Source organism: Scyliorhinus torazame, chromosome 1, assembly GCF_047496885.1.
Source record: "Scyliorhinus torazame isolate Kashiwa2021f chromosome 1, sScyTor2.1, whole genome shotgun sequence".
Taxonomy (NCBI): Eukaryota; Metazoa; Chordata; class Chondrichthyes; order Carcharhiniformes; family Scyliorhinidae; genus Scyliorhinus; species Scyliorhinus torazame.
In genome coordinates this window covers 249,269,241-249,284,894 of record NC_092707.1, presented here as the reverse complement: position 1 = coordinate 249,284,894, position 15,654 = coordinate 249,269,241, and the positions used below count along the sequence as shown (strand labels likewise).

Sequence of the window (15,654 nt, the reverse complement as noted above, 5' to 3'; positions counted from 1 at the left end):
AAGAGGTCAGCGTCTTTGGCTCAGACTAATCCAACTTAGGATTCAAAACACAGTTCAAATCTCCCTCCAAGACCAACTGGTACGTATCCAAGTCTGGTATTTCAGCCAACATCCTCTTCAATTTGAAGCTTAAATCACCAATCACCAAAACCACTGACTTTCCTTCCAACGTTCCCATAACTATGACATACCTACAACTCTGGTCTGCTACCACCTTCCTCATCTGAAACGGAACGCTTTTATTAATTAGTACTGCCAATATATTTTTTCTTTTTAAAATAGTATTGCCACCACCCCGGACTCTGCTATCAAAGCCTGAGTGGAACACCTGACTCACCCAACCTTTACAGAGCCTAATTTGGTCCCTCACTCACATGTGGGTCTCCTGCAAAAACAATGCATCAGCCCTCAACTCTTCAAATGAGAGAAAGCTCTCGCCCGCTTCACTGGGTCTCCCAAACCCCACACATTTCACATAACCAATCGAATTGGGGGTCTTTCATCCACCTCCCCCCTCAAGTCAGCATGTTAGCACAGTGGTTAGCACTGTTGCTTCACAGCACCAGGGTCCCATGTTCGATTTCCGGCTTGGATCACTGTCTGTGCGGAGTCTGCACGTTCTCCGTGTCTGCCTGGGTTTCATTGCAGTATTAACGTAAGCCTACTTGTGACAATAAAGATTATTATTAAGTCAGCCATTTCCCCCGGGAGGGAGTATCCCCTCCATCTCCCATATTCCTGAAAGCAGAGCTCACACACGATGGCGCCCAGCGAATGGGACAACGAATAGCCCCCAGTCACTGTCAGCAATCTACCCCTCCTTCACGATCCCAGAAATCCCCCAGCAACTTCCTCTCAAACCAACATCTCTCCTCCATTCCCCCCCCCCCCCCCTCCAAACCATTCACATGTTTTAGGCTCATCGAAACCTGGTTAAAAGGGTCCAGCAAGTCGCAGCCCCTCACCCCACCTCACTCCTGTTCACTAGCCAACCTCAGCCTGCTAGCAAGGTGCCGCCCCCCCCCCCCCCCCCCCCCTCCCCAGTGCCCAATTCACGTAAATAAACAACAAAAGAAAGAAACCAAAACCCAAACCACCAAATGTAAGTTCATCAGATATAGCAGCAGAATTAGACCATTTGGCTCATCGGGTCTGCTCCGCCATTCAATCATGGCTGATCTCAACCTGGCCTCAACTCCACTGTCCTGCCCGTTCTTCACTACCCTTCAACCCATTACCAATTAAAAATCTAACTCCTCCTTAAATTCACTAACTGTCCCAGCATCCATCGCACTCTTGGGTAGCGAGTTCCAGATTCACAACCTTTTGGGAGAAGTAGTTTTTCCTCAACCCTTTCAAATTTGCTACCTCTCGTTCTAGAATGTTCCACAAGAGGAAACATTTGCTCCACGTCTACTTTATCCTACAACTCATCATCCACCATCTTCGATCCAACTGGACTCTACACTTTGTTCAGCTCCTCATGAGGGCTATTTCTCACTTCTTTCCTCCCAATATTCTTTTTTTTAAACTATTTTATTGAGGCATTTATATATTTGCACATGTTCTTCCCAATATTCTTTCTTGCGTTTTTTGACATCCTCTTACAAATGGCTCTCAACTGGGATAAACCTGTCCACCAATTACCCCCGGGAACCAGGTGAAAAAGACCAAAAACCAAGGACTCTAGCAGGAGCTACCTTGCGTGTGACCGCCTTCTACATGTCACATTTGGGTGTGTGCCCATAACACCCCTCCCCATCTGAAGGAATATCAGACACCAGAATACTCATAACATGTTTTTCTCTCGGATAAAAGACCTATCTGTACCAACACAGGATATAGTCAACAACATAGAAACATCAGCATAACAAAAATGCAGAAGAATCGCAACTACAATTGTTCTAAGGGGACATTCCTCAACAAAAAAGAGGACTGCTGGGCTAACCCTATGGCCATACTGTCACTACCATCAGGAAACAACCGCTTCAACAAGGAGAGGAGAAAATCCAACAAGGCAATAGGAGCCAAATGCCCACCAGCATTTTGAACCCACCCATAAAAACTTGCACCCTCCTGTTACCTCTCAGCAACAGCGCCACTTGGTTCTGACATGATTAAGGAGAAGATATAATATGAAAAGACAATGGATAATTAGTACGTGGTTCACAAATAATAAAAGTCTCTAGAACACGTAAAGACAAGAAACGGTCATTCATTACAGTGCTCAGATATTAACACGTCCCATTAAGCAGGGCATATGATAATGAAATCAGGCAAACGAGACAGGGAGAAAATCTGGATTTCACTTTTTCCGGGCTGCAGATTACCTTGTCTGCTATGGATTTAATGAAGTCCAAGGTACTAGTCAGATCATTGAACGACTTTTTTTTCAAAATTAGAGTACCCAATTCCTTTTTTCCCAATTAAGGGGCAATTTAGTGTGGTCAGTTAACCTACCCAGCACATCTTTTTGGGTTGAATGTGCAGACTACACAAGGACAGTGACCCGGGGCGGGATCAAACTTGGGTCCTCGGCGCCGTGAGGCAGCAGTGCTAACCACTGTGCCTCTCCTGGATAATTGAAAGACTTAAAGGACTCACCGGATAACATTTTCAGGGTCGCTGGATAATGCATGACATTATTCATTCCAGCTGCTTCAAGTTGCCTTCGAATTTCGTTGAAGCCTTGACACCTTAGTTGCATCACCGCCGAAAAGTTCTGGTAAAAAGAAATCCTCATCCCCTCATGGAGCCAGGTCCCACCACACTTCAGCGTCTCCAGGATCCTCTGGCGATCTTCAAAATTGTGGAAGTGAATGGTTATAGGTCTAGGGTGTTGATTGTCCCTCAGCCTCGAAGACAAGATGGTTTGCCCTTTCTAATTTGAAATGCCCAGCCTTCACATCTAGCTTAAGAAAACGTGGCAGTCAGTTCTCAAAGAACCTAACAAGAGCCTCACCCTCCATTCCTTCTGACAGACTGACGATCTGGATGTTCTTTTTCTGTCCTCGATTCTCCAAATCTTCCAGGTTTTCTGACATGCCACATAGCTGGTTTTCCAAGGATTGGCTATGAGCTTCAGCTGAAAAAGCAACATTCTCGACGTTCAGGATTCTTTCCTCTGTTTCATCAGGCCCCTTATTAGTATTCTATTGCTCGGCCTCAAGAGCACTCAAATTTTCCAAGTCTCTGATCTATTATTCGGATAATGTTTGCGAGTGCCAGGTCAAGAGACTGCTCGAGGTTCAAGTCGCCATATTGAAAAGGTGGCTCCACCCATGCTGAATCTGAATGCACCCTTTTATCACCAGGCTTCTTTGCGGTTTTTGACATTTTCTCTCCAATACTTATCAAAAGGTCTTCCAGGGACATGCTACCAAGTATCAGTTTTCGGATTAGGCAAGCATGTGCCGGACAAACAGGATAAAAGATGGATTAAAAAATGAATGGCATTGTAGCCCGTAGAAAAGCTGCTATTCCCACGCCTGTATCATTTGCCTGCCCCCTCATCCAAGAATACTTAATACCAATCCTGCCTTTCTTTGAGTCAGGTCTCTGTTATTACATCTTATTTCCGTGTGACTATCTGTAGCTCACCAATCTTATTTAACACATTCTGTGCATTCACAAACATCTACTGTAACCCTAATTTAAACTATTTGATTCCCTCGTATGCCGAATCTACCTAATACCTTACTATTTTTTACTCAAGTACGATCTGTCTCTCCCAATATTCTTTAACACCTTGGTATCCCTTCCTAGTATTACCTCCTGGTTTCCATACCCTTGCCAAGTTAGTTTCCAATAGCAAATCGCCCAAGGAAACAGGTCCCAACTCTGCTTAAGTAAAACCCACATGGCCTGTACAGGTCATCTCCCCCAGGACTGATCTCAATGTCCCAAAAATCTAAAGCCTTCCTTCATCATCTCTCCAATTATATATTCATCTGCTCCATCCTATTTCTATATTTGCACGTGGTGTCAGGAGAAATCCGGAGATTATTACTTTTGAGGTCTTGCTTACTAATTTCCGACCTAGCTCTCTGAATTCTGACTGCAGGACCATATTACCCTTTTCTATCTATGTTGGTACTGATGTGAACTACTTCTGCTTTTTATTCATCCTCCCTCCTCAAGGTGCTCTGCAGCCATTCAGTGACATGTTTGACCCTGATACCAGGAGGCAACACGCCATTCCCTGGATTCATGCCTTTATCCACATAAATGTCTGTCTGTTCTCCTATCACTATTGCTGTTCCTGTCGTTTTCGTGCCACCCCCAACCCCGCCCGTTCAGCAGAGCCAGCCATGATGGCATTGACTTGTCTCAGGCTGCATTCTCCACCTTAAAAATTACTTCAATTAGTATTTAGAATTGAATCCTGGTTGGAGACTGATATGCACTGTGCAGACACTTGCACTACCTGCCTGGTCCTTCTTAACTGTCTATGACAGTCACTCATTCCCTCCCCTCTATACATATTCTTAAGCTGTGGGTGACCACACCTGTAAAAGTACAGTCCACAAAGCTCTCAACCGTACAGATGCTCTGCAGTAGCGGCAGCTGCTAAATATAATGGGTACCTATTATTCTGTACTGAAAGCTCTCCCGGGTCCCCCATCTAAAAGCAATAGTCTTTGTGTGGAGGCCACACCCTCCAGAACTGACACTCCTGGAGTAATGTAATTATTGCAGGAAATATCTTTTTAATCAGTAAAGATGAACATATGCTAATGTGCTATGTCAGAAACAAGAGTAGAGAACATAGAATTTGTGAGTATGATGCATACATCTTCAGGCAAAGAGCAGCACGGTGGCGCAGTGGATAGCACTGCTGCCTCACGGCGCCAAAGTCCCAGGTTCGATCCCGGCTATGGGTCACTGTGCGTGTGGAGTTTGCACATTCTCCCCGTGTTCCGTGGGTTTCGCCCCCACAACCCAAAGATATGCAGGGTAGGTGGATTGGCCACACTAAAGTGCCCCTTAATTGGAAAAAATTAATTGGGTACTCTAAATTTATTTAAAAAAATACTTCTTCAGGCAAACTTAATTCTCTGACCCTCCCAAATTCCTCCAACGTTTTTTGCTCAGTATACTCATTTTTTTAAACTTTGATTTGTGAAACTTTGATGTTAGATGTAAAGCTGGGGTGAAATTCTAAAGATTTTAAACTGTATACTTTCCTTTTGTGAAGGATGGATTCTGCCCTAACTATTTAAAATACATAATGATGACGGGTGGCACAGTGGTGAGTATTGCTGCCTCACGGCCCTGAGGACAATCCAGGCCCTGGGTCACTGTCCATGTGGGGTTTGCACATTCTCCCCGTGTTTGCGTGGGTTTCACCCCCACAACCCAAAGATGTGCAGGTTAGGTGGATTGGCCACGCTAAATTACCGCTTAATTGGGAAACAAAATAATTGGACACTTTAAATTTATTTTAAAAATATACACAATGATGGTTAAAAGTCAATGTTCCTCATTGAAAAACAGGTTATTTTCATTTATAGTATCTCACTATTCCCTTAACCTTTTTTTAGATTACTAGTTTTATGGTCAATTTATGCTGAGCTTTTTTTCCTTATTTTCTTTATAAGAGCAAGGGCACACAGACAAGTTTGGCCATAAGCATTTATTGAAGCTTGTATCAGAGGACTGATATTGCATGTAGAATTGATTTGTCTACAAAACAATTATTTAAACTGGATCGTAAGTTGTGAAATATGCTTAAGATAAGCTTTAGACATGCTTTGGCAAGCATGGGAAAATTGGTGTTAGTCTGCAACACATTTCTTTAACCTAGATCGATACATGCTTTGGACAAAAATATTAACTACAGGAAGGCATTGCACCATTCTTGTAAACAAGTGGTGCACTGTCCAGCTTGTTTGCTGTTGGCTCCACAGATGTCTTTCAACCAATCTTTAAACAATTCGTCATCCTTTCTCAAAACAAGGAACTGGCCTAACACTACATATGCCTGAAAAAGAGAAAAGAAAAATAGTAAATTTCTTACAATAAGTGCATTACGGTTAAATTTATGGGGAGTTTAATGTCTGTGTATGAAAGGTACAGACAAAAACCAATATGCATGATACTGTCATAGCAAGTTGCAGTAACAATTGTAACCATGAATATCTCTGTACATAAATGTTTTATGTACATACTGCACAGAAATGAGTTATTTAGCCCAACAGGCATATGGTGGTGCTTGCACCCACAAGCCACCTTCCACCCTTCTTCATATAACCTCATAAACATATTATTTTATTACTGCTTCCTTATGCACTTCTTTAGCTCTTCTATAGTGCATCTATTCTCTTCACTCTACTACCCCTTGTAGTCGCAAGTTCCATTTTAACCACTATGGGTAAAGGGGTTTCCCCAAAAATCCTTATTCAATCTGTTGGTGACTAACTTATATTTCTTATCCCCATTCTGCTCTTGCCTGCAAGTAAAACCATTTTCACTCTTTAACCTATCAAACTCTTTCATAATCTTAAGGATTTTTATCTGTCTTTGCTTTTCTAGAGAAAAGAGCCCAGCCTGTTCAATCTTTCCTAATAGTAGTAACTTCTTAGTTTTGGTATCATTCTGGTAAATAGTTTTTTGTACCTTCACCAGTTTCCCTAAATCTTTGTATAATGTGGAGTCCAGAACTAATCACAGTACTCCAAGTGTAGTCTAACCAACATTTTATACAAGTTTAACACACCTTCTCTGCTTTTCAATTCTATCCTTAGAGAAATGAATGCCTTTGCTTTCTTTTATATCTTATTAATCTACATTGCTGCTTGCAAATCTGTACCCCAGATCCTACTGCTCCTTAACAAAGGCAAAATACTGCGGATTCTAGAAATACGCGGCACTCCAGACAATATCAGTGAAAAAGAAACAGTTAATGGCCCAAATATTAGTTGGGAGGCAGTATAGGGGTGGAGTGAGAGACATTCTACTGTATTATAAATGCTATATAGTTACAAGTTGTTGCTATTGGAACATTGTAGGAAGTGGAGAAGAGAATGGTCAGAGTGGGACGGAGAATTGAAATGGAGCTCAGGGTCATTCTAGCGGACTGCAGAAAATGTTCAGCAAAATGAACGTCCAATCAGCATTTGCTCTCTCCAGTGTAGAAACGACATTTTTACAAGTAAATATAGGAGACTAAATTGAAAGAAGTACAAGCAAATCATTGTTGCACCTGGAAGGAGTGTTTGGGACTCCACATTATGGGAAAGAAGGTGGTGAAACGGGCAAGTGTTCCTTCTCTTTTGCTTGCATTGGAAGAGGTTCAGGTTTTGTGTGTGATGGAACTGTGGGTCAAGTGAAAGGAAGGGTCCCTTCCAAATGCTGAAAGGGGAGGGGAAGGTGTAATTCATGGTGGCACCAGGTAGGTGGTGACAAAAATGGTAGAGAATGATTTGTTTAATGTGGGTTGGAAAGTGAGGACAAGGGGAACCATACTGTAGTTCTCGGAGGGTGGAAAGAGGAGAGGGCAGAAGTGCAGGAAATGGGACATTGATAACGATCCTACCAACCAGGGTGGAAGGAAATTCTCTATTAAGGAAAAAGGAGGGCATTTCTGAGGCTTTGGAGTTGAAGGTGGTATTGTCAGAAAGATGCAATGGAGACAAAGAAACTGGGAGTACGGAATAGACTCCTTACAGGGAATTATAAGACCATAAGTCAGAGGAGCAGAATTAGACCATTCGGCCCATCAAGTCTGCTCCGCCACTCAATCATGACTTGCATGTTTCTCATCCTCATTTTCCCCATAACCCCTGATCCCCTTTTTAATCAAGGACCTGTATATCTCTGTCTTAAAGTGACTTGCCTCCACAGCCTTCTGCGGCAATGAGTTCCACAGATTCACTACCCTCTGGTGAAGAAATTCCTCCTCGTCTCAGTTTTAAAGAATAGTCCCTTCAGTCTGAGGCTGTGACCTCGGGTTCTAGTTTTTCCTACTAGTGGATACATCCTCTCCATGTCCACGCTATCTAGGCTTCTCAGTATCCTGTAAGTTTCAATAAGACTCCCTCATCCTTCTAAACTCCAACGTGTACAGACCCAGAGTCCATAACCACTCCTCATATGATGAGCTCTTCATTCCAGTGATCATTCTTGTGAGCCTCCTCTGGATCCTTTCCAAGGCCAGCACATCCTTCCTTTGATACGGGGCCCAAAACTGCTCACAATACTCCAAATGGGGTCTGACCAGAGCCTTGTACAGCCTCAAAACAGTACATCCCTGCTCTTGTATTCTAGCCCTCTCAATATTAATGCCAACAATGCATTTGCCTTCCTAACTACCAACTGAATCGGCACATTAACCTTATGAGAATTTTGAAATAGGACTCCTAAGTCCCTTTGTGTTTCTGATTTCCTAAGCCTTTTCCCATTTAGAAAATAGTGTCTGTGTGGGTTTCCTCCGGGTGCTCCGGTTTCCTCCCACAGTCCAAAGATGTGCAGGTTAGGTAGATTTTTTTAAAAACATATTTTTATTAGGGTATTTGGAAGTTTTTATAATAATAATAACAGCGACATAAACATGGTACAATAAAAATTTCCACCCCCATCACGATCTTCACACACCCCAACCATAAAACAACAATCCGGCCCCACTTTGGAATTCTGCTTCTGCTGACATTTTAATTTTCCCCGAGAAAGTCGACGAACGACTGCCACCTCCGGGTGAACCCAACCATTGATCCTCTTAAGGAGAACTTTATTTTCTCGAGACTGAGAAATCCAGCCATGTCACTAACCCAGGTCTCTATACTCGGTGGCTTCGAGTCTCTCCACATTAATAAGACCCGTCTCCAGGCTACCAGGGAGGCAAAGGCCAAGACGACGCCCTCTTTCGCCCCCTGAACTCCCGGCTCTTCCAACATTCCAAAGATCGACAGCTCCGGACTCGGCACCACCGGTGTTTTGAGTACTGTGGACATTGCCTCAGCGAAACCCTGCCAAAACCCTCTAAGCTTCGGACATGCCCAAAACATGTGGACATGATTTGCTGGGCTTCCCGCGCACCTCGCACACCTGACCTCTACACAAAAAATACTTGCTCATCCAGGCCACCGTCATGTGTGCCCGGTGGACTACCTTGAATTGTATCAGGCTAAGCCTGGCACATGATGAGGATGTATTAACCCTGCTTAGGGCATCCGCCCACAGACCCGCCTCTATCTCTCCTCCTAGCTCGTCTTCCCACTTGCCCTTAAGCTCCTCCACCGGAGTTTCCTCCGATTCCAAAAGTTCCTGGTAAATATCTGCTACCTTCCACTCTCCCACCCAGGTACTGGAGACGACTCTGTCCTGTATCCCTTGTGGCGGCAGCAGCGGGAAAGCCGGAACCTGCCTTCTCAAGAAGTCTCGCACCTGCAGATACCTAAACCCATTCCTTGCTGGCAATTCAAACTTGTCCTCCAAGGCTTTCAAGCTGGGGAAGCTCCCATCTATAAATAGATTCCCCATCCTCCTAATTCCTGACCTTTGCCATCTCCGGAACCCACCATCCAGTCTACCCGGTACAAACCGATGATCATTATAAATCAACATCCAAACCGATGCTCCCTCCACTCTCTTATATCTCCTCCACTACCCCCAGATTCTCAGAGCCGCCACCACCCCCGGACTTATCGAGCATCGAGCCGGCGATAACAGAAGAGGTGCCGTTATCAGTGCTCCCAAACTTGTGTCTTTACATGACGCCGCCTCCATCCACTCCCACACTGACCCCTCCCCCACTACCCACTTCCTAATTATGGCTATATTAGCCACCCAGTAGTAATTGCAGACGTTCGGCAGCGCCAACCCACCCTCCCCCCAACTGCGCTCGAGTCACACTTTCTTCACTCGCGGGGTTTTACCCGCCCACATAAAGCCTGAAATAACCTTAATCACCCACTTGAAAAAGGCCTTTGGGTTGAAGATGGGGAGGCACTGAAAGACAAACAGAAATCTGGAGAGGACCGTCATTTTCACAATCTGTACCCTCTCCGCCAGTGACAGCGGGAGCATGTCGCATCTCTTAAAGTCCCCTTTCTTTTGTTCTACAAGCCGGGATAGGTTTAACTAGTGCAGTGCCTCCCGTTCCCGGGCCACCTGGATTCCCAGATATCGAAAGCTCCTTCCTACCATTCTAAACGGCAGCTCTTCCAGTCTCTTCTCCTGCTATCTTGCCTGGATCGCGAACATCTCGCTTTTCCCCATGTTCAATTTATACCCCGAAAAATGACCAAATTCTCCGAGGATCCGCATAACCTTCCCCATCCCCTCCAACGGGTCTGAAATATACAAGAGCAGGTCATCTGCGTAAAGCGAGACCCGGGCACGCCCCCCCCCCCCCCCCCCCCCCCGAACCAGCCCTTTTCAGTTCCTAGAGGCTCTTAACGACATGGCCAATAGCTCTATGGCCAGAGCAAACAGTGGCGGGAAGAGGGGGTACCCTTGCCTCGTCCCTCGGTGTAGTTTAAAATACCCCAACCTCAGCCGGTTCGTACGCACACTCGCTACTGGTGCCTGATTGGGTCCCCGTCAATGAAGCCCTCACCAAACCCAAACCTTCCCAGCGCCTCCCACAGGGAATCCCACTCCACCCGATCAAAAGCCTTCGCCGCATCCATCGCTACCACCACCTCCACCTCCCCTCCTTCTGAGGGCATCATAATAACATTTAAAAGCCTTTGAATATTGGCTGTAAGTTGCCTGCCCTTTACAAATCCTGTTTAGTCTTCCCTTATCACCCCCGGAACACAGTCCCCTATCCTTGTGGCCAGTACCTGCGGCCAGTTTGGCGTCCACATTCAGTAGAGAAATTGTTCTGTATGACCCGCATTGCTCCGGATCCTTCTCCCGTTTCAGTGTCAATGAAATCAAGGCCTGCGACATTGTTGGGGGGAGGACTCCCTTCTATCTTGCTTCATCAAATGTCCTCACCAGCAGTGGGCTCAATAGCTCTGAAAACATCTTGTAGAATTCCACCGGGTCGCCGTCCGGCCCCGGAGCTTTGCCCGACTGCATGACCTCCAGCTCCTTGATTATTTCCTCAATTTCAACTGGGGCTCCCAACCCTGCCACCAGATCCTCATCCACCCTCAGGAACCTCAACTGACCCCAAAACTGCCTCATCCCTTTCACCCCAGCCGGGGGGGTTCCGACTCATATAATTTGCTGTAAAAGTCCCGAAACACCTCATTCACCCCCACTGGGTCCAGCACCGTAATCCCACCTCTACTCTTTACTCTCCCCATCTCCCTGGCCGCCTCCCTTTTTCTGAGCTGGTGCGCTAACATTCTGCTTGCCTTTTCCCCATTCTCATAAATCGTCCCCCTTGCCTTTCTCAGCTGTTCCACCGCTTTCCCTGCAATCAACAGCCCAAATTCCACCTGTAACCTCCGCCGCTCCCTCAGTAGCACCGTGTCCGGGGCCTCCGAGCATTTCCTGTCCACATGGAGTATCTCCTCAACTAACCTATCTCTCTCAGCCCGTTCCACCTTTTCTCTGTGGGCCCGTATCGAGATTAATTCCCCTCTGACCACTGCCTTCAGAGCTTCCCAAACAGTTGCTGCAGAGACCTCCCCCATGTCATTTGTTTCCAGGTAGTTTTGAATGGACTTGTTCACCCGCCCACAGATCGCTTTGTCCGCTAACAACCCGACATCCAGCCTCTATAGCGGGCGTTGTCCTCTCTCCAAACTAACCCGTAGATCCACCCAATGTGGGGCATGATCTGACACTGCGATTGCCGAGTATTCAGTATCCACCACCCCTGGTATTAGAGACCACCCCCGGTATTAGAGCCCTGCTCAGAACAAAAAAGTCGATGTGAGAGTATACCTTGTGGACATGGGAGAAAAAAGGAAACTTCTTCGCCCTTGGCCATGCAAACCTCCATGGGTCTACTCCCCCACCATCTGTTCCATAAACCCCTTCAATTCCTTTGCCGTGGCTGGCACCCTCCCTGTCCTGGATTTTGACCGGTCCAATTCCGGATCAATGACTGTGTTAAAATCTCCTCCCATAATCAGGTTATGTGACTCTTAGTCTGGGATGTTACCTAACACCCGCCTCATAAATTCCACATCGTCCCAATTCGGAGCATATACGTTCACGAGTACCACCCGCACCCCCTCCAGCTTCCCACTCACCATTATGTATCTACTCCCCCTTGACTGACACGATTCTCCCTGCCTCGAATGCCACACGTTTGCTGATCAAGATCGCTATCCCCCTGGTCTTTGAGTCCAGCCCCGAGTGGAATACTTGGCCAACCCACCCCTTTCTCAATCTAGTCTGGTTTAGGTGTGTCTCTTTTAACATTTCCACGTCCGCCTTCAACCCCCTCAAATGCGCAAACACGTGAGCCAACTAGCCATCACCCTTTTTAGGCCAGCCTCCAACTCGCACCACCGGCCTCCTCGAGCACCCCCTCAGGCATTCGCCGTCCCCGACCTCCCATTTGTCCCCTAGTAACAATTCCTCCCGTCAGCAAAGCAGCTCCCCGCCCCCGGGTAACAGCACCCGAAACCCAACCCCCCATATCAAGCTCCAGCTTAACACCTGCTCACCCCCCACTGTGCTTCGGTGAGTCAGCTGATCAAGCTGACTTGATAGCTCCCAGCCATGGCACCAAACAGTCCGTCTCCCCATTGTTCTCTCCCCCCACTTGGACAAATATATTCAAAGTGTCACATTCCCCAGTAAACAAACATCAGAAAAAACTGTGGAAAAACAACAACAGAAAAAAACACAGAAACCACCCCCCCTCCAACCAACTCCCAGTACATAAGAACATAAGAACTAGGAGCAGGAGTAGGCCATCTGGCCCCTCGAGCCTGCTCTGCCATTCAATGAGATCATGGCTGATCTTTTGTGGACTCAGCTCCACTTTCCGGCCAGAACACCATAACCCTTAATCCCTTTATTCTTCAAAAAACTATCTATCTTTATCTTAAAAACATTTAATGAAGGAGCCTCTACTGCTTCACTGGGCAAGGAATTCCATAGATTCACAACCCTTTGGGTGAAGAAGTTCCTCCTAAACTCAGTCCTAAATCTACTTCCCCTTATTTTGAGGCTATGCCCCCTAGTTCTGCTTTCACCCGCCAGTGGAAACAACCTGCCCGCATCTATCCTATCTATTCCCTTCATAATCTTATATGTTTCTATAAGATCCCCCCTCATCCTTCTAAATTCCAACGAGTACAGTCCCAGTCTACTCAACCTCTCCTCGTAATCCAACCCCTTCAGCTCTGGGATTAACCTAGTGAATCTCCTCTGCACACCCTCCAGTGCCAGTACGTCCTTTCTCAGGTAAGGAGACCAAAACTGAACACAATACTCCAGGTGTGGCCTCACTAACACCTTATACAATTGCAGCATAACCTCCCTAGTCTTAAACTCCATTCCTCTAGCAATGAAGGACAAAATTCCATTTGCCTTCTTAATCACCTGTTGCACCTGAAAACCAACTTTCTGCGACTCATGCACTAGCACACCCAGATCTCTCTGCACAGCAGCATGTTTTAATTTTTTATCATTTAAATAATAATCCCTTGTGCCGTTATTCTTACCAAAATGGATAACCTCACATTTGTCAACATTGTATTCCATCTGCCAGACCCTAGCCCATTCACTTAGCCTGTCCAAATCCCTCTGCAGACTTCCAGTATCCTCTGCACTTTTTGCTTTACCACTTATCTTAGTGTCGTCTGCAAACTTGGACACATTGCCCTTGGTCCCCAACTCCAAATCATCTATGTAAATTGTGAACAGTTGTGGGCCCAACACTGATCCCTGAGGGACACCACTAGCTACTGATTGCCAACCAGAGAAACACCCATTAATCCCCACTCTTTGCCTTCTATTAATTAACCAATCCTCTATCCATGCTCCTACTTTCCCCTTAATGCCATGCATCTTTATCTTATGCAACAACCTTTTGTGTGGCACCTTGTCAAAGGCTTTCTGGAAATCCAGATATACCACATCCATTGGCTCCCCGTTATCTACCGCACTGTTAATGTCCTCAAAAAATTCCACTAAATTAGTTAGGCACGACCTGCCCTTTATGAACCCATGCTGCGTCTGTCCAATGGGACAATTTCCATCCAGATGCCTCGCTATTTCTTCCTTGATGATAGATTCCAGCATCTTCCCTACTACCGAAGTTAAGCTCACTGGCCTATAATTACCCACTTTCTGCCTACCTCCTTTTTTAAACAGTGGTGTCACGTTTGCTAATTTCCAATCCGCCGGGACCACCCCAGAGTCTAGTGAATTTTGGTAAATTATCACTAGTGCATTTGCAATTTCCCTAGCCATCTCTTTTAGCACTCTGGGATGCAATCCATCAGGGCCAGGAGACTTGTCTACCTTTAGCCCCATTAGCTTGCCCATCACTACCTCCTTGGTGATATCAATCCTCTCAAGGTCCTCACCTGTCATAGCCTCATTTCACTGGCATGTTATTTGTGTCTTTCACTGTGAAGACCGACCAAAAAACCTGTTCAGTTCCTCAGCCATTTCCTCATCTCCCATTATTAAATCTCCCTTCTCATCCTCTAAAGGACCAATATTTACCTTAGCCACTCTTTTTTGTTTTATATATTTGTAGAAACTTTTACAATCTGTTTTTATATTCTGAGCAAGTTTACTCTCATAATCTATCTTACTCTTCTTTATAGCTTTTTTAGTAGCTTTCTGTTGCCCCCTAAAGATTTCCCAGTCCTCTAGTCTCCCACTGATCTTTGCTACTTTGTATGTTTTTTCCTTCAATTTGATACTCTCCCTTATTTCCTTAGATATCCACGGTCGATTTTCCCTCTTTTTACCGTCCTTCCTTTTTGTTGGTATAAACCTTTGCTGGGCACTGTGAAAAATCACTTGGAAGGTTCTCCACTGTTCCTCAACTGTTTCACCATAAAGTCTTTGCTCCCAGTCTACCTTAGCTAGTTCTTCTCTCATCCCATTGTAATCTCCTTTGTTTAAGCACAAAACACTAGTGCTTGATTTTACCTTCTCACCCTCCATCTGTATTTTAAATTCCACCATATTGTGATCGCTCCTTCCGAGAGGATCCCTAACTATGAGATCCTGAATCAATCCTGTCTCATTACACAGGACCAGATCTAGGACCGCTTGTTCCCTCGTAGGTTCCATTACATACTGTTCAAGGAAACTATCGCGGATACATTCTATAAACTCCTCCTCAAGGCTGCCTTGACCGACCTGGTTAAACCAATCAACATGTAGATTAAAATCCCCCATGATAACTGCTGTACCATTTCTACATGCATCTGTTATTTCTTTGTTTATTGCCTGCCCCACCATAATGTTACTATTTGGTGGCCTATAGATTACTCCTATCAGTGACTTTTTCGCCTTACTATTCCTGATTTCCACCCAAATGGATTCAACCTTATCCTCCATAGCACCGATGTTGCCCGGATGTCATCCTTAAATAACAGATCTACACCACCTCCCTTACCATCCACTCTGTCCTTCCGAAAAGTTTGATACCCTCGGATATTTAACTCCCAGTCGTGACCATCCTTTAACCATGTTTCAGTAATGGCCACTAAATCATAGTCATTCACGATGATTTGCGCCATCAACTCATTTACCTTATTCCGAATACTACGAGCA

At 45.4% G+C, this 15,654-nt stretch overlaps 1 protein-coding gene across 2 annotated transcripts in view; it reads right to left on the bottom strand.

Moving 5' to 3' along the window:
- Nucleotides 1–5,620: 5,620 nt before the first annotated feature.
- LOC140420555 (barrier-to-autointegration factor-like) overlaps nt 5,621–15,654 on the bottom strand; it is a 71,919-nt gene continuing 61,885 nt past the window's right edge. For both annotated transcript variants that reach the window (XM_072504559.1, XM_072504551.1), the window contains exon 4: nt 5,621–5,983. In XM_072504559.1, coding sequence (XP_072360660.1) covers nt 5,837–5,983 — 147 coding nt within the window. In that variant the 3' untranslated portion in view covers nt 5,621–5,836. The remainder of the gene's footprint in view (nt 5,984–15,654) is intronic.